General features: G+C 45.4%; 2 protein-coding genes across 6 annotated transcripts in view; one reads left to right on the top strand and one right to left on the bottom strand.

The window, feature by feature from the left end:
- Cyrib (CYFIP related Rac1 interactor B) overlaps positions 1-8,988 on the top strand; it is an 86,796-nt gene extending 77,808 nt beyond the window's left edge. For all 5 annotated transcript variants that reach the window (XM_038342037.2, XM_038342035.2, XM_038342039.2 and 2 more), the window contains 3 exons: positions 98-224; positions 1,845-1,915; positions 6,426-8,988. In XM_038342037.2, the coding sequence (XP_038197965.1) occupies positions 98-224; positions 1,845-1,915; positions 6,426-6,489 (262 nt within the window). In that variant the 3' untranslated portion in view covers positions 6,490-8,988. The remainder of the gene's footprint in view (positions 1-97; positions 225-1,844; positions 1,916-6,425) is intronic.
- Positions 7,807-21,977, bottom strand: LOC119823670 (gasdermin-D-like). The gene is made up of 11 exons (XM_038343750.2): positions 21,758-21,977; positions 20,378-20,564; positions 19,561-19,735; positions 17,047-17,152; positions 16,321-16,368; positions 15,191-15,366; positions 14,501-14,642; positions 13,976-14,049; positions 12,664-12,731; positions 10,397-10,462; positions 7,807-7,942 (listed from the first exon to the last, which is right to left on the bottom strand). The coding sequence occupies exons 1-11, from the start codon at positions 21,975-21,977 to the stop codon at positions 7,807-7,809; spliced, it is 1,398 nt and encodes a 465-aa protein (XP_038199678.2).
- Between the last annotated feature and the right edge of the window lie 5,422 nt (positions 21,978-27,399).

Raw genomic sequence — 27,399 nt, 5'->3', positions numbered from 1 at the left:
TCTTCAGAGATTAAAGTAGTCAGGATTGCGTGCAGGTATAACTGTTCATTGTATAGTTTATGATATGCCTCATCCATACAAATCTTCTGCCCTCCAGGGAATACAGAAGCAGATTTACCAATGAAGAGACAGTATCATTCTGCTTGAGGGTAATGGTGGGTGTCATAATACTCTATGACCACGTTCATCCAGTGGGAGCATTTGCCAAAACTTCCAAAATTGATGTAAGTTGCATATTGTTTGATATGATTGCGAATTGTTTTCATGCATGGAAATGATAAGGTTTTATTTAAAGAGTTGCAGGCTGGACTGACAGTCTCCAACCATAGTTTGTTATACAGTTGGAATTCCTTCTTCACTGTCCTGCATTTCTGGTTGCTAGTTAATATGCAGGTGTGCTAGATGATTGAATGATAATGTTACTGATAGGTGACTGAATGATAATTTTTAGTATTTTTTGTCATATCTCTAGTAATTACATATATTTTCTAATCGTATCCTCTGGCCAATAACCAAAAATAAGGTTTATTTTGGAATATATATTAAAAATCAGCATTGATACCTTTTTAAGAAAACTGGAAGGTTCTGTGTTTTTCCTTTTCCCATTCATCATAGTTTGTGTCTGGTTTCTACTTTCTGTATCTGCCTGGAAGTTCCTATTAAAAATGAAATGTTTTTCTCATTTCTCTACCTGTGGTTTTTCTGGTCACTCCTGAACATCAGCATTCTAACTAGGTTTGGTGGGGATTATCTGATAGTTCCCCCCTGTTATTACTACTTCAAGCTCTTAGCAATTTAGATTTGAATTATGGATTGCTAGCTTTTATATGCATCTGTTTTTTATAAAGAAAGATGAGTTAGAATTAGCTACTTGTGTGGTAACTATGTCCCAGAATTTACATTGTTCCCCTGTGCCTGTGAACATTGTTCTAGAATTTCCCCTTCACTCGAGCAGCTTCACTGTAGGAGATTAATAGAATTGCTAGGAAGTGGTAGAATGAGGCTAAACCCACATCTCTTCTTTCCAGTCTTTGTGGCCATGCTCTTCAGGACAACCAGGCTGATCTTGAAATACCTATCATCTTTATTGAGTTTGTCTCCCTATGAGTATCCCGTAGAAGTCCCTGCTGATTGCCTGTCAGTTAGTCCTACCTGAATCATCTGGATTCTCTAGCTTCCTTCTCTGTGCTACAGGATTCCTGTCTGTCCTCAGCTTGTCACAGGCTGCCTTTTCTTGCAGTTACTGTACGGTGTCTTTTTCAGGCTGTCCTCCCTTAGTTCATCAGTCTGAGTGGAACTTCGTTTTGACTGATCGCATTTTCAGAAAGCTTTGTCTCACTGAGAGACTGAAAATAAAAGCATTTGCTACTGCTCCCACCACCAAGAGTGAATAATTCTATATTCATAGTATATGGTCTCTTCAGTTCTGATGTGGGATTCCCCTCTGTATGCTATGAATGTGTTTTATTATCATTGGTTAATAAAGAAACTGTTTTGGCTAATAGCTTAGCACAGTAAAGCCAGGTGGGAAATTCGAAAAGACATATAGAGAGAAAGAAGGCGGAGTCAGGGAGATGTCATGTAGCTGCCCAAGAAGCAAGAGGTAACAAACCACGAGCCTCGTGGTAAAATATAAAATGGGTTAATTTCAGATTAAAGAGCTAGCTAGAAATACACCAGCGTCATCAGTCAAACAATGATGTAACTAATGTAGTTTCTATGTGATTATTCGGGTCTGGGTAGCCAGGAAACAAACATGCAGTCTTTGGTTATACATTTCCATAGGTATTTTTTAAAATGAATGTTATATTAAGAAACATATTTAATTTTTCTTTTCTCCTCAGATGAAAGGTTGTATCAAAGTTCTTAAGGACCAACCTCCTAATAGTGTAGAAGGTCTTCTCAATGCTCTCAGGTATGTGTATATACTTAAGCGTGACAGAAAAATGTGTGTTAAACGTTTGAATACCATCTAAAGATATGTCAGTAAAGTTCAAGCTGGAAGTTTTGCTTATTGGTAATGTTGCTTCTGAATAGTGGTACAATATTATATAATGAGGGCTGTGTGTAGTAAACAAATGAGAAACCAGCTTCATTTCTTGGCTCAAAATTTTGCTCTGCTGTTTGCCCCTTTGAAGCAGGATTGCTTCTTCTAACTTTAATGTATGCTGATTTACAAACATGGGGAAATTTAAAGAAAAAAACATGTGATCTTACCATGTGCTTGTAACTTTCTAGTTGGCTTTTTCTTATGCATGTAGAGGTCATAGATCAATATAATTGTTAGCCTGTTGATACAGCAATATAAAGTTCTGTGAGAGTTCCTTTCCTCTTAAGTAGCTTAGTGGCATTTCTGTGTCCGTGGTACCTTGGTATCTTTGTTCTGAGGAATCATTGTTGATTTAGTTACTGAAGCTTCTGTGCTGCATGACATCTTTGTAAGTGGACATTTTAGTGCACAGAGTCAACTTAAACAACCTAGAAATTAATTTTCTATACTTTAGTATGTGAGGCTTAGGCAAAAAATAGTATGAAATCAGAAATATTTGTGTATGATTTATATCAGAAAGCAAATGTCAACTCATTTTGGCTAAGGGAAACCTTTATATGTCTTTATTATGGAAAGTGCCTATAAGCAGTTTCTGCCTGAATACAGGAGAGCTACTTTAAATGAATATTAGAATGAAAAATTTAGTTTAATTAAGATCTAGTTTAATTCAATCTATATACTATCAGGCTGCACACCTGGTGTTAATAACTTTTTTTTTTTTTAGTTTTGTAGCGCAAACTACATTTTAATTTTAGCTATGTAGGATATGGGGCCTCTTTACTTCCTGTCTGTATAGTATCTGTGTCTCATTCAGCTTGATTTTTTATCTTCTAATCTGTTTTTCCTAAAGGGTCTGTCAGTTGCTTCAGTCAACTGGTGTCAGGAAATCTGTATGAAATGTATTGTTAAAATTTAGGAATCAATAGTTGGTCATGGTGGTCCATACCTTTAGATCCTAGAGGCCAGCATAGTTTACTTAGTGAGAGCCGCCTCACAAAACAAAAACAAACATAGAGGTAGAGGAGGCTGAGGGTTCTAGTGCTTGTTTTGTTACCTTAAAGGAAGCATGCTAAAAGGTTAGCTAGGTACTGCAGTGTGTTGTTGCTTTTAGAACTTACAGGTGGCGATTAGCACAGCCCCTTTTCCTTCTTGTCAGAGCAGAAAGGGCAGTAGTGTTGAGTACAAGACTGAAGTGGAGTATACGCAGGACTCTGTGCTGAGGACAGCAAAGTGTCCTACTAGTTTAAGTTGTAAAGAAAACTTGTGAACTGATTTGTTCATAGTAAACAAAGTCCTGTGTCTGGCTCTCAGTGGGTTTTTTGTTTGTTTGTTTGTTTGTTTTGTTTTGTTTTTTATCCGGGGAGTTGTATACGAGTCATTGTCCTTAGATGGTTCATAGAAGGGACTTGTGTCATTTCATGTCACCACATATTTCCAGTATGGTCTTGACTGTGAGCCGCCTTCTTACCAGAGCTGTGGGTGGTATGGGGTTGTGGGCATTTGCTACATCTGCATTTTTATCACATGAACTGTGCAGGTGGTCCAGGTTCTGAGGAACCAGAAATGATACAGAGTTTCATTCTTCAAATTGAATGTGCTTTATGATACTCCAGTCTTTGGTTCACAGTGTGCTGAAGTATACTCGGGTATACTTGAGAGTAAATGATTGCAAAACATGCAGAGTTCCAGGTCCCCCCTCCCCCAGTACCTTTCCTCAGATCTCAACTTGGATCTGAGTTGAGACCAGGGTTCACTCATTTTAAATATTTACCCTAGCGAATACTTTTTAAAACACTGCTGAAACTACGCTTTCTCATAGCAACCAAAACAAAAACTGTGCGAAATTATAAAAATATTTTGAATAGAATTATAATTGTGCATATATTTTGAAATATTTATATAGTGCCTCCAACTTATACTATGCAAAAAGAGAAAGCAATGAGTCATGTGTACATTAGGTGTTTTTTTGTTTTGTTTGTTTGTTGAGAACTGGAACCAAATCTTTTTAGTCATGAGAGGGAGCTAGAGTTGTAAATTCAGGTTTAGTGCTAATACTGCTTGCTTCTTTACTGAGCTTGAATTTGAGGGTAAAGGTAGCCAGCCATTGTTTTCTAGTTGAGAAGCTATGTGTGCTTAAAGTAGGACTTGGACTTTTTGTGCAAATGAAAATAAATCCATATATCTTGTATGCTTTTCTCTACACAATCAGTGCTGTTGCATTTGTAATTAAGAATGGTAATGTAGCACCTCTGGCCTGGCCTTCCAGGGTAGGTATAAGAATACCTGGTCTGCCAGGAGCACAACCACATCCCTCAGACACAGTTCCAGGAAATGTAAACATTGCTAACTATTATATCATATAGACTTAACTGTTCCTGTTCTTTAGCTATTTTTAGTAAAGGAGCAGGGAGAAAAAACGCCATGTAGATGGATGGCATCTACTTCATATCGAGTGGGTGATGTGTGGCCATATATGCTATGTCGATCTAAATAAAATAAAACAGTTAAATCTTTGTCCTATTACTAACATTTCACTAAATATTCTCCCATGGGAACAATTCTCAAGCTGTGGATTGTGACCCCTTTGGCAAACCTCTATCTCCAAAAATATTTATATATCACAAGACTACAGTTATAAAGTAGCAACAAAGATAACTTTATGGTTGGGGGTTACCACACATAAGGAATCATATTTAAGGGTCATAATGTTAGAAAGGTGAGAACCACTGCTCTGTGGACTTTTCTTTCCAGCCTCATAGCCTTCCTTCTATCCACCCATCATGTATGGCGCACTCCAGTGTCTTGTCATGAGAACAGTTTGGAAGGTGACTGCTGAGGAATAGAGTGTAGTTCATAGTGGATGTGTGAGAAACACGTCAGTCTCTTCACCTTTAACAAAGAATTTGGATAGCATCTTCACTTTTAAAGAGTGTTTGGAGCAAACTTAACAGTTGTTTACATTTCTTTAACATAGATTGTATACCTACTTAAAGTGATCTAGTCTTTGAAAATTATGTAAAATGCTTATAAGCCAGATCAACCTGTTTGAATTATCTTCTGAATACATTCATTCCTCACTGAAGCATTGGAAACCTGTATTCCTGATGCTGCTAATCAGGTCCAAATTCTAGACATCTCCTTTACTCCTCAGGTGAACATCCTGTAGCTGCTCCAGCACTCATTCAGCATTGTGTCACTCCTTAAAGGCATTTGCTGCCTTGACCTCCAGATCCTGCACTCTGGTTTCTTTCCTATGCTCTCCTGAGCTGTTTCCCACTCGCAGCCTTTCTTAAGCTCTGTTCTCAGGCCTTCTGTAAGATTAGTGCCTGGTTTTCCTCAGATAGGAACTCCTGGAAGACTTTGTAGACTTGCTAACTGGTGGTGTATTATTTACAGGGATCCAGTGTTTAATCTTAAAATAGCTACTCTTGGCAGTATTTTAATTTTATTAATTTTTTAGTTGATTTTTATTTTGGATTTGTATACTTGTTCAAAATGCACTTACCAAGAAATAAAGGACTTAGAGAATGTAGATATTTTAGGGCACTTTTGGTTTTTCAAGATAGGGTTTCTCTGTGCACCTTTAGTTGTGCAGGAACTTATTCTGTAGACCAGGCTGGCCTCAAACTCACAGAGATCTACCTGCCTCTGTCTCCTGAGTGCTGGGATTAAAGGTGTGTGCCACCACTGCCTGGCAGGGCAATGTTTTTATACAATGTAGAGTGAGACTGTAAGGGGGCCAGAGTGTGAGGAATATTTTAGACTTTGAAGGCTGTTTTCTAGAGTAGCTACTTAAATCGTCCACTGTGCCAAGAAGGTAACCTCAGATAATACATGCATTAATCAACTTGATATTTTCCAGTGCAACTTTTTAAAGTATGCTTTTATTTGACAATTTTATACATGTGTTCAATGTATTTGGTTATGACTATTCCTCCTTTCGTGTGTGAACAGTAAAATTTCAATTTTGTATGCAAACACCGAGTATTGCCTATGTTTTGTTCATTTATTTTTCTACCTCAGTGATCCAAAATCTAAAAAAAGTATATGTACTTAACTCACATGCCATGCAAAAATAGGTGGTGGAATGCATTTGGTTCAGGGGCCATAATTTGCCAACACCTGGGATGGAGCTGTAATTTTATCCAAGAGCAGTACAGTAGCTAATTGTTTACTTCAGCTGATCATTTCAGCAAGGTGACCAGCAACAGGCTGCTTATTGGGTAGGGGAGAGAAGCAGAGCGAGGCTGATCAGGATTCAAATTGCCTTCCTAAGGTGTGAGTTTGTGAGATTGATCGTCTAGCTGCTCGTCTTGCCATGTTACAAAGCCCATCCTGATATCCATGCCCTAACACTGATCACTGTTTCTCACAGGTACACAACGAAACATTTGAATGATGAGACTACCTCCAAGCAGATTAGGTCCATGCTGCAGTGAGAGCTGTGGAGCGAGCCCTGCTGCAGATGGAGCAGTCTTCTTCAGTGACTGAGAATGCAGTCTCTAGTGATTGCCATTAAATCTCCTCACTCTCGCTTCGGTTTCTTTCCTCTGTTCCTCTTCCCACTTTTTTAATCATGTTCTTGTTCTTAAGACTTCTTTTCTGTGCCAAAATCAGTAAAGTTATACTTTGAAAGGGATTTTGTCCTTTCAAAACAGGCCATCTAAGGCAGCTAATTATGCATTGCATTGAGGTCTCTACTGAGAAAAGTTCTGTGACTTGAACTAAATATTTTTAAATGTGGATTTTTTTTGAAAACTAATATTTAATATTGCTTCTCCTGCATGGCAAAACTGCCTATTCTGCTATTTAAAACCCTCATGAATTTATTTTCTACTGCCGCTTTTTCATGTCCAGCCAAAATGTTTAAATTAACTGTGTTGTACAAATGGTACCCAACACAAACCTTTTTTAAATTAGTAAGACTTTTGTTGAAAGTTTTAAGTTTGCATTTTGACTTTTTTTTTTGTAAGGATGTATGTTGTGTGTTTAACCTTTATTAACTAACTTTAAAAACTGTGATGTGTGCGTAGAACATTACGTATGCATGTTCATGTTTAAGAATGGCTGTTGATAAAATAAAAATCAGCTTCCTTTTTCTAAGTGTGGCTTGATTTACTGAGATGTCTGGAAGTTCTCCCTGTATAAATTTCTGTGGAATGCATAGACACATTACATAATTTTTCTTTCTCTTAGGGGATAGCTATGTCTTTTTCAGTTGTATCTTTCTTTACTTTTGTCTATGTACATAACTTTAACTGCTTTTAGAACTGTTGTATATAAGATGACCAGTGATTGTGTCATTAACTTGACTTCTGTTTTTGATTTAACCTTGTGTGAGTGTAGTCGTAGAAGGAAAACCACACTTTCTCAGCTCTCAGTTTCAAGAGTGGAAGGGCAGCAGCAGGAAGCACAGGGTGTTTCAGAAGCAGGATGAGCCTTGACATTGGAGGACAGTGAGCAATAAGAATACTTCCCAGAGGAAACGAAAGACTCCATCTCACTAGGGCTAGAAAGCTACTGTGGGTTTCAGTTTAAAACCCTAACACCCAAGTTGTCAAATCTATCGTGCTTGAGAGAGAGGCTGCCAGAAGGTTGTCTGATTGTCCTGTCAGGGCTTTATGACAGGGTGGCGTGAGGTGTGGTACAGTTAAAGTGGTTGACCACGGAAGAGGATCACAGGCTTCCCTTGGGGTCTCCGTCAGAGCACACAGCACTTGTTGATAAAGTTCCTGTTGACTTCTCTGGCTTCCGGCTCACTCCTGTCCCTCTTCGTACCCTGTTCTCCAGCCAAGCGTAACTACTTGCTGTTTACAGATTGTTCCATGTGGTGTTGCTTCGTGACTCTGATCTGGCACAACCTGAATCTGATCTCCCTTTTCTTCCTCATGACTGTAACCAACACCAGCTTTCATCTTTTAGAAATCAGCTTCTTTTACTTCCTCCTGAAAATCGTTTGGATGATCCTGGCCATGTTTTCTAGGAGTCCTTTAACAGTATTATAATGGGTTTAATAGTGCACTTTGCAAAAGGTAACGTCTGTCAGGAACCTGAACATATGGCTTTACTTGGAAGAGGGGCATTTTCAGGTGAATGTTAAGGACCTGTGGATGACGTCAGCCTACATTAAGGTAGACCCTAACTCCATTGACAAGCCCTTGTAAGAGAAAAGAAGGGGAGACAAGACACAGTGGAACTCCTGGGAGGAGTGAGGCAAAGGCGAACAGACATCATGCCTTGAAATTCTGAGCTACAGAAGCTAGAACAACATCATGGAACAGTTTTCATCAGAGCCTCCAGGAGGAACCCAACCCTGTTGGCTGTTTTTATTTCAGACTTCTATCTTCTATCATGGTGAAAAAATAAATTTCTATTCTAAGCCACGTAGTTTGTGGTAATTTGTTATAGTCAACGAAAGCACTGAATACAACTCTTATCACAAAAACAACTCTAGTACTTCACGCTTTGGGATCTTTTTACTCTTGAGAAATTATAGTATTAAGGTGCTGTGAAGACTGAGAACGTGAGAGAAGAGCCATGTCATATTCCTCCAGTGTCCCAAGGAAGGATCTTGCACAGTACCTAAATATGGATAGCTACCAAGTTAGTGCTTGAATGAAGTGAATGAGTACAAATAAATGAAATAAATGTAGTGATACTTCTGTGGCCTTTCCAGGTAACATGGTTCACGCCCTGCATGTTGAAGATTAAGTGGGCTAAAAAACTTTTAACTTTAGCCCTGGGGTCAGTAGCCCAGGCTCTGGGCCAATCCACCTTCTTCTGTACCTATACAGCCTGTGAATTAAAGAATGATTTTTAAAAGGTTGGGAATAAAGGATAACAAATGTTTTTTTAAAAGTTGAAAAAATATTTTGTAGCATGAGAAAGTATATGAAATTCAAACTCCAGTGTTCATAAATAAAATTTTATTGAACATAGCCTCTTCATTTGTATATATATATGTATATTATTTATGGCTATTTTGCTTATTGTAGCAGCAGAATTGTTGCAAAGATCATACTGCCATCAGAGGCTAAAGTATGTACTGGACCCATACAGAATTTGCCAGTCCATGCTTTGGTTAGAAGGAAGAGCAGGTTTATTTGACATCATAGAATGACAGGGACGCTGCCTCTGATGGTGTTGGCATTATACTGCTCAGGAAACTTCCTTCAGATTCAAGGATTCTGGGGCTGGGCATAGCACAGACCAAGCAAAGGGTCTGCTTATCCACTGGATAGAGGTTGGCCCTGCTCTGCTGGTGGTAAATCTAACCCTGAAGCTTGCCACCTTTTGCCCCTTGTGGTTTTCTAAAGTATGTCTCTATCAGCAAATGCCTCAGCCTGGTTTTGACCCATGTGTCTCTGGTTCGAAACAGTAGGGTAAGCTATGATGTCATCTCTTCTACCAATGCACACCCAAGGCTCTCTCCACTATCCTCTTCAGTGCTAGTAGATGTGTGGCGTTTTCAACCTCTGTTGAAAGATTTAGATTTAGCATTCTGGATCTCTTAAGGTTACTGAAGATATTTTAGACTTACAAGGATAACTGGCATCTGTTGTGCTTAAATTTAAGTTTTTGAGTTGAAATACTTTTTGAGTTTGAAATGCCATTCTGGTTCCTTTTGAGACTGTAGTAACTGCCATGCCAGAAATTTTTAAAGGAATAGCCCATCAACTAAGAATGGAAGACAAGTGGATTCAGAGCCCTGACACCTAAGCAGCACCACTGTGCAGGAGCTCTCTTCCTCATCAGTAGAGAGGGATAATTGACTGATCCCTATAGCACCAGGATGTCTCATGTCCTGTCAGCAAGGCATTAATAATATAAGTTAAAACAAAGTTTAGTCAGTGAGCTTGAGTATATTCAGCTTCCTTTAATTTGGTGTGACTTCGCTTAAATATTCTGTCCCCAAACAGCAAACACTGGGATGTCTTTAGAGAGGGCCTCAATAAACCAGCTGGTCAATGCCTGCGACATTTGCAGGCAAGGGATGCTCAGTGTTAGTATTTTGACCATCATAGCTTTACAGTATACTACTGGTATGCTGTGTAGTAATGTAGGTTTTCCATTCTAGAGAACACAACTGTTCTCAGTGCTTAGTGAAGGTGCTAGACCTGTATAATTGAATAAACCGATGATAGACCTTGTAATGGCTAGATGGAAATATTGTGCATGATAGCAGTTTTCTGAATAGCAGGTAATTGGCCTGAGACTAAAACAGTTTTTAAAGATTTTTAATTATGTGTCTTTGTGCATATGTAGACACAAGTGTGAGTGTCTGAGGAAGCCTAAAGATGGCATTGGATCCCCTAGAACTGGAGTTATATGTAGTTGTGAACTAACTGCCCAGCATAGGTCCTCTGTAAGAGCAGTATGTGCTCGTCACCAGTAAGCTCTTCTTCCAGATCTCTAAAAAAAAAAATCATTTTTTAAAAATTTAACATTTTGCAGTTCTTGGGTGTGGAGTCCAGGATCATTCACAGGCCAAGTAAGTACCACTGTGCTACTTGCCCAGTCCCTGCAAATGCTTTTAAATGGCAAGCCCCGGTGAGTTCAGGGAGAGTGTTGACAGACCATCTAGTGAATAGGTAGCCGCAGCCTGTGTACTAGGATGACATTGAGTTTCCTCCATGTATAGGGAGGGCATTCTAGGTTGAACTGAGGAAGTCTCAAGAGTGATAGCACATATTGGCATATATTGTCTGTATCTATTCTGGTTGTCTATTTACACAAAATACCAGTATCTTGAAACTGTTTTCTAAGAAGTGCTAAAGATTTACCCATAGTGTAGGAGAAATAGTATAACTTTTTGTAAGTCAAGTGGGCCTGGGCCACCTGTAGCTGCCTGTGTGTCCTTAGAGCCACTTTAAGTCACTGAAGCTGTCATATCCTTTGCCGTAAGTAGCGTGGTGTTCATGAGTATCTCATGGGTTGGTGCCACAGTAGTGTTTCTGTTGCACAGCCTCCTGAGGCGCACACCATACCAAGGTGCAGTCTTCACACCTGAAGGTCAAGTCACTGTCACTGTGAAGAAGTGGTGTTGTACCTGAATGTTTTGCCTGCCTGGAAATGTACCAAGTATATGCAGTACTCCCCGATGGGGCATCAGATCCCATGAAACTGCAGCTACAGACGATTGAGAGCCACCGTGTGGGTGCTGGGAACCGAACCCAGGTTCTCTGCAAGAGCTGCCAGTGCTCTTAATCACAGAGCTCTCTGCATAGTCCAGTTGAGGATTCTGAGACCTTTAAATAAAGTGTTCTGATCTGAGATAACCCCACCCTCTAGTCCTAGAGAAGCAGGGGTTATTCATCTCCCAGAATGCTGTTTCTTCTGTCACCAGCTTCTGGCAAACTCTTATCCAGCACAGTTAAGGAAGTGATGTGTTAGTCTTGCTCAATACCTACTTCCTCCATTCTCTTAAGAACTGGTCTGCACTGCAGTCTTCCCAGAGCTTTGACATCAGTTCATTAGGGTCTATGTTACTATCTATGCAAGATGCCAAGAGCTGGAGGAAAGCTCAAGACTATAGAGAGAGCAGTTTGCAACTTATAGTTAACAGGGATGGGGCTCATTAAAGAAGGTATCTTGTGAGCCAAAACAGGAAGAAAACCTCAGTGGTGAAGGAACCTGGGGAAGGCAGCCAACAGCAGAGAACAGAGGAGCAGTGGGTATAAAGCTGAGAGGGGAGAGGGAAGTGCAGCCAAATGAATGGAGCAGAACAGAAAGCCTTTGAGGCCATTTGCGACTGACTGCCCCTAGGGCTTCAGAAGGCTCAGAGGAAGAAAATGGTATCTATTTGAAAGACTTCATTCCAGCTATCCCAAGAAGAGACTGAGGAAACAGAAGCAGGGGTCAGTTAAGCAGTTGATAGTATCAAGGCAAAAACTCCTGGCGAGTTGGCAACTGGTGTGTGAGAAATGACCAAGTTTAGGATGTGATTTGAAGGTGGTAGCTTAAGCTTCCTCAGTACACTGGCAGAGAGGGACAACGTGGAGAATAAACAGCTTTCCTCCCGAATGCCTGGAAGGATATGTTGAAGTGGAAAATAGGTTGGGGAAGTTATATTCAGCAGGGACATGAGAGGGCCCAGGGAGAAGCAGGAGGCAAGCAGAAAGGACAGGTGGATGATCCAAGTAAAGGAGGCACTATAGTACAGGTTCTAGCTCCTTCCTGCTCTGATCTGTGATTTCCCTGAGTTTCATCCTCCAGATCTGTAAGTCTCTCTCTTTCTCTCTTACACATACACATGAAGGGTGGGAACCTCTCACTGGCAAATGTAGGTTTTACCAAAAACAGTCTATCACAGAAGAAACCCACATCTAGGGAGATGCTGAGAGAGACCCAGCCACTTGCACAATTAAGACTAGAAAGAGCCTGGTCTATATCAAGGAAGGGTCCATTTTAATTTTTCTTTTTTCATTGAAGACTCCTCTCTTGACTGTTGCATGCACCAACAGTTGCAGTTGGCTGGAATCTGACCAGTGTGACCCATGTTATGGGGTGCGGGGCGGGGGTTGGTGCTTAAGAAAGCTCCAGGAAATGCAAGGCAGGACAGCCTAAGTCCTGTGTTACTCTGCATAACGTCTTCCCTGTGTGGCCTCGTTCACTTTGCACCATACAATAGCAGCACTCTTGTAAGCATGTCACGTATAATTTTGAAAGTTTTCACTGCCATCTTGTGCTTGAGGAATTATCACAAATCTCCTTTTACAATGACTGATTTCACCTGAGCACAGAGGGGACTGTGCTGTCTAAGCTACACAGCTGGGAGTGGTGGCCAAGCAGGGTACAGAGTCAAACTCTTCTGCAGCTAGCCTAAATGGCCCTGGCCTTCCTTGTTCTGAATGGGCGTTTCTGATGCCTGAAACCAGTCCTGAGTGGAGCCTGGCCTGGTGGAAGCCTGCCATCAGCTGTGACCACAGGAGGGTCAGGGACATCATGGGCTGGCAGGAGTCAGGTTGGATGTGTCACTAGGGACATATCAGTGTTCCCTCTGGAGGCACTGTCGTAGAAAGCCCAAGGCTTAGGTCAGCCAGTAGCTGCAGCCCTGTGAGGCACCCATAGAGAGCAGAGAGCTGAGGCATCACTGAGGGATCCCAGGTGAGCTGGCAGCTGGCCTGCTCCAGCTGCAGCCCACAGCTCTGCACCAGGCTTATAATGAGGACCACATCCTCATTCTTGAGAGCACAGAAGACTCCTGATGGGAGAGGACAGGTCGTTTCCTCCCTCTGATTCCAGTTGTGCTCCAAGATGCTCGCCACCTGCAATAAACTACTCAGAAGGAACACAGGGACCACCTAGGCTTTGGGTGATGGCACCCACCCCCAAGCAGCAACCAGGTGCCTCTGCTCCCTGTTCACAACCAAGCTGTGGCTTTGGGGTTTGCGCAGTTATGCATTTGGTCCTGGAGATCACACAGCCCTATTTCTACTCCTGTGCACACTCCCACTGACTGCTGCTGCATAGAGAAAAGCATCCCTAGCATGCGCCAGAATTGCTCTTCTGCCAGGTTGCCCGCCCACCTCTCTAGCTTATGGACTTCAAGAGTTGTCTCCACCAGAAAGTGCCCATACGAGCTCATCCTAATGCCATCCAACATCAACAGGAAGAAGTAGTTGGGTGGGATATCCTCTTTCCCTTCACATTTTTGGGCTTGACAGAGAACATAAATGATATGGATGCATAGAGCATTTCAGGATGCAGGAGAAACTGGGATCCCCAGCAAGAGGCTGCCTAGAGTTGGAGGCTGCAAAGCCAGACCCAGAGCCTGCTCCTTCTGAGCAGGGGCTACACAAATGAACTGCAGACAGGCTCTCGAGGAATGAAGGTCAGATCTTCCTTTAGAACATCTCCATCTACTCCCCACATCTCTCCCTGCACCTCCGGGAATCCCATCACCACCACCTTTGAGGCTCTCACCAGTTCCAGTTCCTCAGCTAGGATTCGTCTCTCTATGGACTGGGCCAACAGGCAATGCTGGGGTTCACTCAGTGCTTCAAGAAATAGGGAGGAGGTTACCAGGTAGAAGAGGTCCCAGGTGCTCTGTATTCTGTGGACTCTGTGGACTTTGATGGAGGAAGGGCTGCACCTCGGGGGTTCTTAGGTGAGGAGAAGCTCTGCTAATTCTGACACCACTGGAGCCATCTTTCCCAAGAGAATCTAAAAGGTAAAAACTGTCACCCCGGAACAGTCTATCAAGGACTGGCAATGGACGTCTGACACCAAGGATTTTCACATGTTCAGCCTGTTCCACTGATTGACCTGGAGCAACAGTGGTGAACCAGGGTCTGGCAAGACTTGGCCAAGGCTACTCCTATTATTAGTGCAGACCTAGGGCCAGAAACTCAGGTCAGGAAGCCCATACCCGAGCTGCCCAAGCTTTGGCATGAGGTCCTCACTCTTGTTCACCCATTAGGATATCCTGTAGATCCCTGAGCCCCTTACCTGCTAGGGCTCCAAGAATGTAGAGGATAGCCCTGCCTCTTGAGCACAACAAGTTGCCTGCGGGGTCTTGGAGGATGCTTAAGACAAAGCCCCCAGGGCCTTCCAGTTGTGTCAGCAAGCCAGTGTCCAGAGTCTCCTCCAACTGCAGGGTAAGGGTGGGAACACGAGGTCCCTGTTTGTGCATTCAGTGTCCCTGCCCATTCAAGAAGTCATTCCTGCCTCTGGGTATAAGAACTTGGTTACGCCGGGCGGTGGTGGCGCACGCCTTTAATCCCAGCACTCGGGAGGCAGAGGCAGGCGGATCTCTGAGTTCGAGGCCAGCCTGGTCTACAAGAGCTAGTTCCAGGACAGGCTCTAGAAACTACAGGGAAACCCTGTCTCGAAAAACCAAAAAAAAAAAAAAAAAAAAAAAAAGGAACTTGGTTTGGACTTGAGCTTGGCTGAACCAGGTTCCTCCTAACTGGGTGGGCCAATGGGAGTCTAGGCTTCAGTGTCTGGTGTAGTAGCTGGCACTAAGGCATGCCAGTCTATACACGGCCTGCCTCACATTCCCAGCAGTGTGCATGAGACCCCCAAGGAAGCCCTGTCAGCCACCACACTCTGTTCCTGCCCCTTCTGCCCATTCTCGGTCTATCTCCCTGGATCTGGGGCCTTTGTCAAGCCTGGCCCTTGGGTCCATCAGCCCATCACCTTGTCTTCCAGCTCCTGGAGTGCCTGGCGGTCTTGTAGCAGCTCCTGGAGGGCACCCAGCAATGTGTCCCGTAGCTCTGAGGACAGTGTGGCCAGGTCCTGCAACTGGCCATCCGCTTGGTCCTGCAAGCTCTGGAAGTTGGACTCCTCCTCTGAGTCTGGGCTGACTGCTATGCCTGTAAAGATCAGGTGGTCAGTCACTTAGTCATGTGCCCAGTTGCCTGTTCAGGGGTCCTTTTGCTCCCAGCCTCCCACAGGAGATCCAGTGTCCCAGGAGTGGCCCTGTGCGGCTCCCTCACACAAAAGTACACATGTGCCATTTGTATTCAGCTCATTCTCTCCTCTGCACCTTCACTAGACATTTGCAGGGTGTTTTGCTCCCCACACCAGGCATTCACAGGTCTTAGCCCGCCTTCCTATCACCTTACCACCTTCCTAGTATTTCTTCCCCCTTCACAATGCTTCAGAACGAAATCTGACCTAGCTTTCTCTTCCAGGGCTTCTAGGCCTCTCTGATTGTGGGAGGTCAAGCTGGGTGACTCGGGTCCTCTGTATGCTGGGAATATGTTTTATTACCAGTGGTTAATAAAGAAACTGCTTTGGCTTATGGCAGTGCACAATGTAGCAAGGGAAGACATGCAAGCAGAGATAGAGGAGGAAAGAAGGTGGAGCCAGCCAGATGCCATGTAGCTGCGGAAGGAGAAAGGTGCCAGAACCTTTCCAGCAAGCCACAGCCTTGTTGTGATACACAGATTAATAGAAATGGGCTAATTTAAGAGCAGAAATATACTTGAGTCATCGACCAAACAGTGTTGTAATTAATATAGTTTCTATGTGATGATTCGGGTCTGGGTGGCAGGGAAATGGAAGTGCAGTCTGTTTACACCCAGCCTCTGAGGTTCTAGATCTGATCCTCTAGGCTGGAGAGAAAAGTGTCATCCTCCGTGTGCAGGAGAGGGAACCAGGGTTGGGACAGTTAGGAGTCTCCAACGGGGCAGTTCTGCCACTCATTCCTCTTGGCAGTTCTGGTTCACTTTACCTTATCAGGTAGAGTCACCCACCACAGAGTCCTAGGGTCACCACATAGCACTGGGAAGGGGCCACAGAACCATGCCAGGGGAGTCACTCACCTCTCCTGGTGTCCCTGCAGAGCTTTCTTTCAGGGAAGTAAAGGACAGCTGCATGTGGCAGAGCAGGGAAAACACAAACAAACCCAAAGAAGCAGGATATGGTCAGGGAGGTTGCATTTCCCGTGATGGACAGCAGGGGTGGGACTTTGCAGGGTTTACCACATGGGATTCTAAAGCAACCCAAGCCCTACTAGAGAGTGACAGGGGCATGACCAGGGCCACAAGTGGCAATGCTTGGCTCCAGAACTCATGCTTTTCCCTTCCATGGGGACAAAGGAGCCGTCTCCATTTGCCTTCTTTTCCCATTCCAAGGCCAAGCCTAGAAATCCAGTGGCTGGATTGAGTTCCCAGAGCTGGTTTCTAGGCAGTTTCTAGATGTGTCTCTGGTTTAGGACAAGGATGGGGGCAGCAAGACCCACTGTGTCTCAGTTTCTAACTACAGCCATGCAGTGAGGCTTGGTTCCAATTAGGCAATAAAGGCTCTTCCCTGGTAGAATTCAACCCCATCCCAAGGCAAGCAGGGCCAGACTGGGCTTAAGCCTCCTCAACATCTGACCTCAGCAGCTTCTACAAAAATCAAGTCTTTTTAGGTGGTCCAACCAGCACGCTGCTCAGCCAATGGGGAGCCCTGGGACTTCCTTCCCTCCTTTTGCTCCTCACTGCTCCCTGGTATTTGACTGCTGGCAGGGAGTGGGTGGGGTAGAGAGCAGGGATGAATAGGCTTACCCCAGCCGTCCTCCTCCAGCACCAGCTGCAGAACCCTGTAAGCCAGTATACTGCCCTGTGGGATGCTAACCACTTTCTCTGTGTCCATGTGGCTCTGAACCTGGACCTGTGAGAGAGGCAGGGAGAAAAGGACAACAACTCTTCAGCCTCCAGAAGTTTCAAGAATGGGTATTGGAGGCAGATGGGAAGACTATCAGAGTCTTGATGCCAAGATTCCTGGAGGGTGGGCAATGGGTAGGTGAAGGTGGGAGCCAGACAGACCCCTAGTGGAGGCAATAACAAAAACTATGCTTGCATAAAAGATATTTCCAGAAAATAACCCAAGTCATTCTGGACTTAAACAATGCACCTGGCTTGGTCAAGTTTTAAGAAGCCACACAACAAAGATGCCAGTGGGTTTTGTCCCCTTAAACATGTTACACTGCCTTTGGGACATTCACTTGGAAAATGCTGAGGTACAGGCACTGGGGCATAGCTAGTCTGTCTAGACTACACATAGCCACCAAGTCCTTTTTTTCCCATTTTACACATGAAAACCAAGGCTTAGAAAGGAAGGCATTGGCCCTGGAAGCTGGACTTCCATGATAGCCTATTGGCACAGCCATATCTGCCTATTTCTACAGGAAAGAGCTACTTACAAGCCATAGTAATAAAATTCATCCATCTTCAACAGGCAACGTGGTTGTCCTGGATACAGGTTACCACCTTGTAGCAAGATGTGGCCACAGAGCCAAGTTTTGGCTGACAGGACAAACACAGAGTGGTGGTATGTGCAAGTTGTGGGGAGTATTGCTCCCTCGCCCCTGTTCTGTAGTCTGGGATGGATGTGATAACTGTAGAAACCATAGCCATATTAACACATGAAGTGAGAACCATACACTGGGGTGACAGAATTGAGAAATAGGAAGACCAGATCCCTGAAAACTGCAGTCTACTGCTGGGGCTCTTTGGCTCCTGTCTGGACTCTTGTGTCACGGGAAAATGCTTTTCTTCTTCTTTTTTTTGGGGGGGGGGTTTCGAGACAGGGTTTCCCTGTAGTTTCTAGAGCCTATCCTGGATCTAGCTCTTGTAGACCAGGCTGGCCTCGAACTCAGAGATCCACCTGCCTCTGCCTCCCGAGTGCTGGGATTAAAGGCATGCGCCACCACCGCCCGGCCGCTTTTCTTCTTTTGAGTCAATATTATTTGTTAATCTTCTCTCCATTGCCAGTAGATTGTCACATCTGCTGGGGAACGAACGGGCAGAATGCCAGCCATCTGCATTTGCAGACGGTGCTGCTGTTCAACTGGCTCCACCAAATGTGTGTTGAACACATAGATCATACTTGAACTTGAACCGCAGTACTTACTGGCAGTATGGTCCTCAGCAAGGGACTTCTCTGTGCTCTGGTTTCCTCAGATAAAGAAGCTGACACAGTAGACATACCTTCTGGAATCATCCAGCGGAATGGATAAGGCCTGCTGAATGGCAACAGGCAATACTCCATCATGGAAGAGAGGTTTTTCCTTAAAAGTGGTCCCTACCTGTCGGCATTTGCATTTGTGGACATGCTTAGGGGACTGGCTACCTTTGCCCACAGTTAATATGTAGGAGACAGCCCCAGAGACCTAGAATGCTTGTGTGAAGCCAGCCTTTCTGTGTGACGGTAAGAGCGGCTGAAACAAATGACTTAAGAATAGACGTTTGTAACCAGATGTGCAACTCCTCTACTGTGAAGGACACATATGATGTGGGACAGTGTTCTGCTTTATGTTGATTTCATTCGCTAATAAAGAAACTGCCTTGGCCCGCCCATAGGTGGGTGGAGTAGACAGAACAGGAAGAAGGAAGTGAGGTGGCTCAGTCAGATGCCACGGCTCTCCTAAGTTAGGCAGACTGCTGTGCCTCTCCTCAGAGAGAGAGAGAGAGAGAGATGCGATGAAGCCAGCCACCAGGCCAGACATGCTGAATCTTTCCGGGTAAGACACCATTCATGGTGTTACATAGATTATTAGATATGGGTTAGTCAAGATGTGAGAAAAAGGCTGAAAATAATGGGCCAGGCAGTGTTTAAAAGAATACAATTTGTGTATTGTTATTTCGGGTATAAAGCTAACCATGCTGGAGCCAGGCAGGATAAAAAGCAGGCCGGCCCGCCGCATATCACTATACACATACAGGGGTCATCTGGAAAAACTCAAACTAAACCACAGCTTGTGCGCTATTTCAGCCACATGATAACTTGAGGAGACGCCCATGCTGCTGCCACATCTGTAGCAGTAGGTACCTGGAGAGTAGAGATAACCTGAGTCCAGATTGGGCGGTGTACTAAGACCCTGATTCAAAACAGAAGGAAAGAGGAGATAGCGAGGGAAGGGCATAGGAAACGCAACAAAACAGAGCTGAGACCATGTCAGCCTCCAAGGACTGCATTCCCCTTCAGGGTGAGAAGGCTTCCAGGCCTTCTTGAGGCCAATGATATTCAGTATTCTAAACTCACTGCCCACCATGTCCCTACTCCAGTACATTGCACACCTGAACGTGGCCCAGCTGTAGGAGGGACAGCTGCCCGGCTCCTAGCGTTTGGCCCTGGCTCTGAAGAACAGCCTCTTGCAGGGTCTCCACAGCCTCCGTCACCACGTACAGGCTCTCCCTCTCCTTCCGGCTCTGAAGTTCCTGGAGGAAGAAGGGCCTAGGAGACCGCAGTTTCCTGGACGGTGTGGGAAGCAGAGAAGAGCAGAGATGTGTGAGGGGGGATCTAGCTATCTAGCTGGGGAGTCCAAGGCCTTTCCTGCCTTGCTGGTGTTTGCACTGATCTCAGCAGCTTGTGGAAATAATGTGCCGGCCTTGTGGCGGGTGGCGGTGAATGGGTGAGAGGACGGCTTGTCTAAAGTGAGCGTGGGTGGCCCGAGAGGGGAAACTGAGGGAAGCTTGGAACAGTCCTCTTCAAGGTTACAAATACCCACACAGACCAAAACGAGGTTTAAAGTTTTGGAGATAATATTAAAATTGATGAAAAAGACCCAGATTACTTAACCTGGGAAACCTGGCAGCTAACGGTAGAGCTACCAGGCTCACGCAGGTGTCTCCAGTTTCCCATAATCCCTGTCGCCTTACACTCCTATAGTTCTGTTTCCTTTCCTGGCCCCGGATGTATGTATGTGGCCTGAAACGTCTGAGCCTCCTCATGGACCTAGGGCTCACTCCCATGGTGGGCTCCTGCACCCTAGCCTACTGTGCCATACGTCTTGACAGGGCGCAGGCTGGCAGCAACCTGAGCTTCTTCCTCACACCTGTGCCCATTGACCCCGGCTGGGAGGCCATCTGCCAACGAACCTTCCCTGGCTCTTACCTCTTCTCAAGCAGCATCTCCCAGGTACAAGGGGAAATCCAGAGAGTCCGCACCGCCAAGGCAGAGATGCAGGTGGAACTGCTGCTTCCCGTCACCTGGCCCTGCAGCCCAGCGCCCAGGCTCACGGCCCCTGTTAGCCCTCCAGCCGCCTTCTCCCAGATGTTGATGGGGCTGCTGTGATCCACCTCTGGAGAGAAAGAAGCCCAAGCTACAGGTGCCTGGCCAGGGAAGGAGACAGGTTGCAGGGTGGCCCAGGGTGCAGTGACCTCAGTCGGGTCAAAAAATTGCTGTGAGCGCTTCTGCATTGCGTGTGCCAGGCAGCAAGCCACCGAGCTCTTGGAGCCTCAGTTTCCCCATCTGTCGGCTGGGAAGGAAGAGCAGCATGGGTTCTTCCGAGGGGAATTTAAGGATTAACGGTGGATTTGCTAGTGTGGTCTTTGGCATATGAAGCCTGGACTCTATGGTAGCCTTTATAGTGGACTGGGTGTCTGTTGGGGCTGGAGAGATGGCTCGGCAGTGAGAATGCTTGACTCCAGAGGACCTGATTCGGTTCCCAGCACCCATGTTCGCCTGCTCATAGTCATTTGTTGCTCCAGGGGGATCTACACCCTCTTTTGGCCTCTCAAGGCACCTGCACTCGTATGATACACACACACACACACACACACACAGAGAGAGAGATATAAATTAAATTTTAAATAAAATGAAATAATTGTTCTAAAACGAGTATGTGTGTGGTGTGCACACATACATGGCATGGAAGTAGATCAGAAGGGGAGCGTGGGAGTAAGGGTACCTCTGTGACATGGAAGCAGAAGGGAGCACTGTCTGGGAGGAAGAGAACCAGAGAGGAGGGGAATAAGGTTCACAAACACAGACAAATTAACATACGTGTGTGAAATGGCACGACAGGTGCTTGGGGCACAAGCCTGACTACCTGGGTTTGATCCTGGGACCCACGTGCTGGTAGGAGAGAATGGACCCCTGCAAGTTGCCCTCTGACCTGCACGCGGGTGCTGTGGACACATATGCCCACCACACGACACCTCCCACAGAGTAAATAAATGTAATTTAAAAAAATCTGTTAAACAGAAAATGCCATAACCAAACCCACTGTTTTGTACACTAACTTAAAAAATGAATAAAAACAAATAATGATTATTTGCTATGACTCATTTCCCAGGGAGGAAGGCAGGAGGAAATGAGCCTTTCTCTGATACGAACGGCCACAGTGACATGGCTGTGGGGCTCCGCTTCTGCCAGCCTCGCCCAGGCGTCTTTGGGCACCAGGGTAGAGACCTGTTTATTTTTCTCAGCACATTCATCGGCCTCCCTTGGGATTCCCACTCTGCTCTGCAGCAGCCTCCTCACAGGATATACCTGGGTCGGGGCAGCCAGGCTCCAGAATGTCCAGGAGGGAGAAGTCTGTGGGGATGAGGGGCGTGTCCCACGGCCAGAGGTAACGCTTGTGCTTCTTCCTCACCAGACAGAAGGGGCGCAGGCGAGGCGATCTGCTCAGGCTGTCCACAGGCACCAGCTCGCCCTTCCTGCCCAGCTCTTTCACCAGGTTCTTTGTAGTCCTCAAGAACAAGGCTGACATTGCTCCTTGAGAAGCAAGGGACGTTATCACCCAGGGCTGACTGGGGGGTGGGGGGCTCAGTGCCAGCTGCCAACGGGAAACAGAGGAGCGAAGCCTGGAATCCCAGGCTGGCTGCCTGAGTCACACCTCGTCCAGAGCTGGCTTTCCAACTCTGGTCTTAGAGTAGAAGCCACAGCTGGCTACAAACACCCTTCAGGTCACCCCAGTGGACACCACTGGAGTCTGAGAAGTTCAAGGCCATAGGCTCACTTCTCTGGGCTACAGGGCTGTTTTTTTTTTTTTTTTTTTTTTTTTTTTTTTTTGTTTTTTGTTTTTTTTTTTTTTGTTTTGTTTTGGAAATGCTACTGAATCCCTCTATGCCTTGTAATGAGGTGGTTCAGTCACGTTTAGAAAATGCCTCCTCCAAAGCATCTCTGTGAGGACCCAGTTAACCGTAAAGACCTTCAGCATCTAGCATAGGTCCACAGACTGTAGCTCTCTGCAATCTGGCCCCACTTTCTTTCCCAGAGGCAGCGGGGACCCAGGTGTGGGCAAAGAGGGAGGGGTTGGCTTGAGAAGGGAGCAGGAATCCTTCTTGCCTTCACAGTGCTTGTACAGCTTCCGGTGCGGAAGGGTTTAGGGTGAGGGTCGGTTTCCTTTCTGAGCTCCAGCGGCGGCTGATCATCTTTCTCTGCACTTGGTGAAGTCAGCGCCTCCCTGCAGTGGGCTCCGGGATCCACCGGTTTGTAGCATTTGTGCTGGGTGTCGATTTTAGGATGAGCCTTGGGCTGCAGGTGGGGAAGAGAAAATGAACTAGGGCAGCTGGGAGCTAGCGAAGAGAGCATTTGCATACAGCTCTGGTGACCGTAGGAGGTGCCAGGTCCACATCCTCTTTGGGGCAGTGTTTAGGCACCCACAGTTATGTTAGGGATTCTGAAAAGTATCTGAATTTGTTTTAAAATACGAAGGAGGGAAATAGAACCTTTTAAGCGTACGTATGTCTCAATACTAACTAACTAACTAACTAACTAACTAACTAACTAAATAAATAAAATTAGGTGTTTCATTTTTCGAGACAGGGTTTCTCTGTGTAGCCCAGGCTTGCCTGGAATTCACTTTGTAGAGCAGGCTAGCCTTGAATCTGGAAATCAGCCTGCGTCTGCCTCCCTGAATGCTGGGGTTAAAGGTGTGCATCACCACTATCTGGCAAGATATTAGTATATCTTTACCACAAAGTATTAAATGATAATTTTTAATATTTCTGTGGCAGCAGGGTCTCAGTAAGGCGAAAATGGCTTGGTCCTCCAGCGTCATGCTCCTGGGACCCAGAAGAAAGAGAAAGAGTGGAATGTGGACCCCTAGCACAGGACAATGGCGACACTCTGCAAGGAAGCAGACATAGCCTAAGGGTCAGGGGTCAGCCCAAGTGAGGGTTCAGAGGGAAGAGGTAGGCTGAACCGGTGTCCAAGGCCATAGGGGCCAGGAAAGTAGGACAGGGAGGGACCTAAGGAGTGGGACAAGGCCCTCAGCTTGCGCACCTGGGGCAGCCAGAGCCGTGACTGGTAGGTGTCACCGGTCTGACCTCCCACCGGATACCGAGGTCACTGCGCCTGCGCAATTCAGCTCTGGGCACGTGGGACTCCTTAGGATCTTGGGCCAAGGGGTTCCAATTCTGCCACTGCTGTATCCAAAAGGTCCTTTCTGGTTAACTGGACAGTTCAACTCCTTCTGAGTGAGGTAGTGCTGCTTCAGCTCGCTTCCCTAGTCACACACACCCCTTGCTCCATTTCTCTCTTCTCCAGGATGGCAACGGCCAGCATCTCAACCTATGACTTTTCCTCGTCCTGATCCACGTGGTGACTCACGGGTATTGAAAAACTCTCCACTCCTCCCTGCTTCCCCCATCCAACTGTGGGGTGAGGAGACACGTTAACACTGCCCGCTTAGCCTTTACCCTTCATATGGGCACCAAGTGCATGTCTGTCTCTAACCCTGGAACCAGCCATTGCTCTTTCTACCCTGAATGCTTCCACCTACAGTCCTTTTTTGACAGACTAGATCAATGCAGGTGTGAACTCTCAGCCCTTCTAAAATGTCAGGTCGGTCTCTACCCCTCCTGATCTTGCTGACTTGTATCCATATCCATTCTTTTTTTTTTTTTTTTTTGGTTTTTCGAGACAGAGTTTCTCTGTGGCTTTGGAGCCTGTCCTGGAACTAGCTCTTGTAGACCAGGCTGGCCTCGAACTCACAGAGATCCCTCTGCCTCTGCCTCCCGAGTGCTAGGATTAAAGGCGTGCGCCACCACCGCCCGGCGACTTGTATCCATTCTTATAGCACCCCACAGCTGTCTCAAACCGGAATTACATTTTCTTTCTTTCTTCTCTCTCTCTCTCTCTCTTCCCCTCTTCCCTCTCTCCTCCCTTCTCTCTCTCCTCCCCCACTGTTAAAAGGCTAAAAAGCTAATCTGTGTTCACAGAATTACAAACTGCTTCTCTAGTCTGCCAAAGAGCCTTCAGCCACACCTTTCTCACTTACCCATCTCACTCTGGGTGCCACACCTGAAGACTGAAACTCAAAGCTCCCCTCCCCCGCCCACCAGCAGGCTTCCTGCACTCCTGCCAAGCAGCTCTCAGCCAAAGGTGCAGGGGCAGGCAGGGTAGGGTGGGGAGATAACTGGTCAAACTGGCTTTCAGCTGCACCTTCCCTTTACAGGAAAACTCTTACTTAACAAATGTCTATGCTGCCTGCGGGATCTGGGTGTCATTATTTTGCCTCTCTCCGAGGTTGGTTAAATGTACTCATGTGATTTCCACGTGTGGTCATTTTATGTATATGGATGCAGTTATTTGTTTGTTATCTGTGCCCATGTGAAAAAATTTTTATTTTCAAAAGTAGCTAGTCCACCAAGGCCCAATATTCCATAACCACCTTCCTTCTTAAACCTTATGCAGAGCAATTAAAATATTTTAGTCTTTCTCATTGTGGTGGTTTGAAAGAAAATGACCCCAAAGAGAGTGGCACTATTAGGAGGTGTGGCCTTGTTGAAGTAGGTGTGGCCTTGTTGGAGGAAGTGTGTCACTGTGGGGGTGGGCTTTGAGGTCTACTATGCTCAAGCTACACCTAGTGTCACAGTTCTTTCTGTTGCTTCTGGATCAAGATGTAGATCTTTCAGCTCTTTGCCCAGCACCGTGTCTGCCTGTGAGCTGCCATGTCCTGTCGTGAAGATCATGAACTAAGCCTGTGAAACTGTAGGCTACCCCCAATTAAATGTTCTCCTTTATAAGAGTTGCTGTGGTCATGGTGTCTCTTCACAGCAAAGGAAACCTTAACTAAGACACTCATCTTGTAAAACTTTTATCAATTCTCATTTTCAGTTCAGCCGACCCTGCCACAGTTTAACTTCATCTATTTGGGTCCCCTGGTGTCCTATTGATCTCCAGCTGTCAACTTGACACAGCCCGGAGGTCCCTGAGGCTGTCTCAATTGGGGATGACCAAGATCAGGTTGGCCTGCAGCCATTTCTGTGAAATATTCTCTTCACTGATAATGGAAATGGAAGGGCCCAGCAACTGTGGGAGGCACCATTCTTACACAGGTGGACTTGGACTATAGAAGAAATGCAATTGAACACGGAGGAATGAGCAAGCCAGTAATCAACGTTTCTCTAGGGTTCTTGCCTCCAAGTTCTTGGCTGGAGAGCCTTCCTGACTTCTTCAAAGATGGGCTGTGACCTGGGAATGTGAGCTGAAATAAATCCTTTGGTCCCCAATTTACCTCTGGTCATGGTACTTATCACAGCAGCAGAAAACAAACTAGGGTCCTTCAGTTACTTCCATTACCTGAAAGCCAGCAACAGTAGAGGTCCCCAAATTTTCTTTTGATTTTACATTTAAATTTTCTTGAGAGTTTTTATATGTCAGTACTTACCCTCTCTTCCTGCTGGAATGCCTCCGTATTCAGCGCTCCCTGTCAAATTCATGAACTCTTCTTGCATTATTGTTGTATACATTCCCACATATGTATACATGAATATAGTCTGCTGAGTTCATTTCGTGTTGCGTGTAAGCATGTATGCTTAAGACTGACCACTTGGAATTTGATAACTTGTTAGGGGTGTGTCCCTGTAGAAGACTGATTGTCCTCTCAGCCCCATCTGTTGTCTATAGTTTTCCATGTGTGGTTAGGGCCTTTTCCCCGTCCACACTGCAAAGCCAACTTGTGTTGTCAGTGTGTAGTCTTGTTTAGGTTGAGTCTAGTTTTGAGATTTCATGAGTACAGCTCCCAGTCCTATCTTGGAGACACAATCTCGCAGCAGCCCTTCCTTCTCTTTGGCTCTTAGAATTTTCCCATTGCTTCTTCCACAGTGTTCCCTGACCTTCAGGTGTGGGGCTAATTTTATAGACATATCAACTGTGGGTGGGTCTTCCATGGTCAATAATTCTCTGCATTTTGACCAGTTGCAGATTTCTATGATGGTCCCTGACTTAGTCAGTATTCTATTCTTGTGAAGAGACATCATGGTCGAGGCAGCTCTTATAAAAGAGAGGATGTAATTGGGGCTTGCTTACAGTTTCAGAGGATTAGTCCATTATGATCATGGTGGGATACATGGTGGCGTGCAGGCAGCCCCGGGGCTAGACAAATAGATGAGAGTTTTACATCAGAACACACAGGCAGCAGATAAAGAAAGAGAGGGAAACTGGGCCTGGTGTAGGCTTTTGAAACTTCAAAGTCCACCCTAGCTACACACCTCTTCCAAAATGTTACACCTACCCCACAAGGCCACACTGCTAATCTTTCCCAGTTTATCAACTGGGGACTAAGCATGGGACTCTATGAGCCCATGGGGACCATGCTCATTCAAAATCATGCAGATTGTGCTGAAGAAAGAGGCTTCTTTTAGGAGGACGAGAGCGACAATCAGTTGGGAGTAAAAGGATAAGGATTTAGAATATGGATAGGAGTCTTGCTGGTTTAGGAGAGTGGCAGCTGTAGGTTTCTCTTTAGGGTCCATGACCTCATCAGCCATGGGGTGTTGGCTAGGTTTATTGTAACAGGCATGAATTCCCTACTATTGAGAAGATATTGTCTATTTAGAAGGTTGTTAGTTGTCCCAAAGATATAAATGCAACTAATGCATCCTTGAACATATCTTGGCATGATGATGATTATTGACGGTTGAAGATTTTACAGCTGGGTGAGGCTAATGATGTTTTCCTTCCTTGGTGACCTGACTAACACCTTCACATGCTATGAGAGAGAATCCTCAGGAGATAGCTTCCAGGTCAGTTTCAGTTCAGTTCCTCCAAGTTCTGTATCTGAAAGGTGTGGTGTCTTCAACAACAGCATCTTCTCTTCAACTCTAGAGGGCAAGTAAGGGAGAACCTAAGCCCCAGTTTCAGAAGGAAGCAGCCAGATTGACTCAATGTCTGCCTCCTAGGTG

The sequence above is a fragment of the Arvicola amphibius genome, chromosome 9 (genome assembly GCF_903992535.2).
Source record: "Arvicola amphibius chromosome 9, mArvAmp1.2, whole genome shotgun sequence".
Taxonomy (NCBI): domain Eukaryota; kingdom Metazoa; phylum Chordata; class Mammalia; order Rodentia; family Cricetidae; genus Arvicola; species Arvicola amphibius.
The sequence above is the reverse complement of the archived record's forward strand: the minus strand, read 5'-3'. Positions and strand labels throughout refer to the sequence as shown.

What these genes read in the sequence shown, in the direction of transcription:
- LOC119823670 (XM_038343750.2), bottom strand. Translation starts at nt 21,977, where the DNA reads ATGTCAGCCTTGTTCTTGAGGACTACAAAGAACCTGGTGAAAGAGCTG. An exon ending in CTGCAGGGACACCAGGAGAG is followed by an intron (nt 15,367 to 16,320) that starts GTGAGTGACTCC and finishes TGATCTTTACAG; the next exon opens with GCATAGCAGTCAGCCCAGAC. An exon ending in CATTCTTGGAGCCCTAGCAG is followed by an intron (nt 14,050 to 14,500) that starts GTAAGGGGCTCA and finishes TATTTCTTGAAG; the next exon opens with CACTGAGTGAACCCCAGCAT.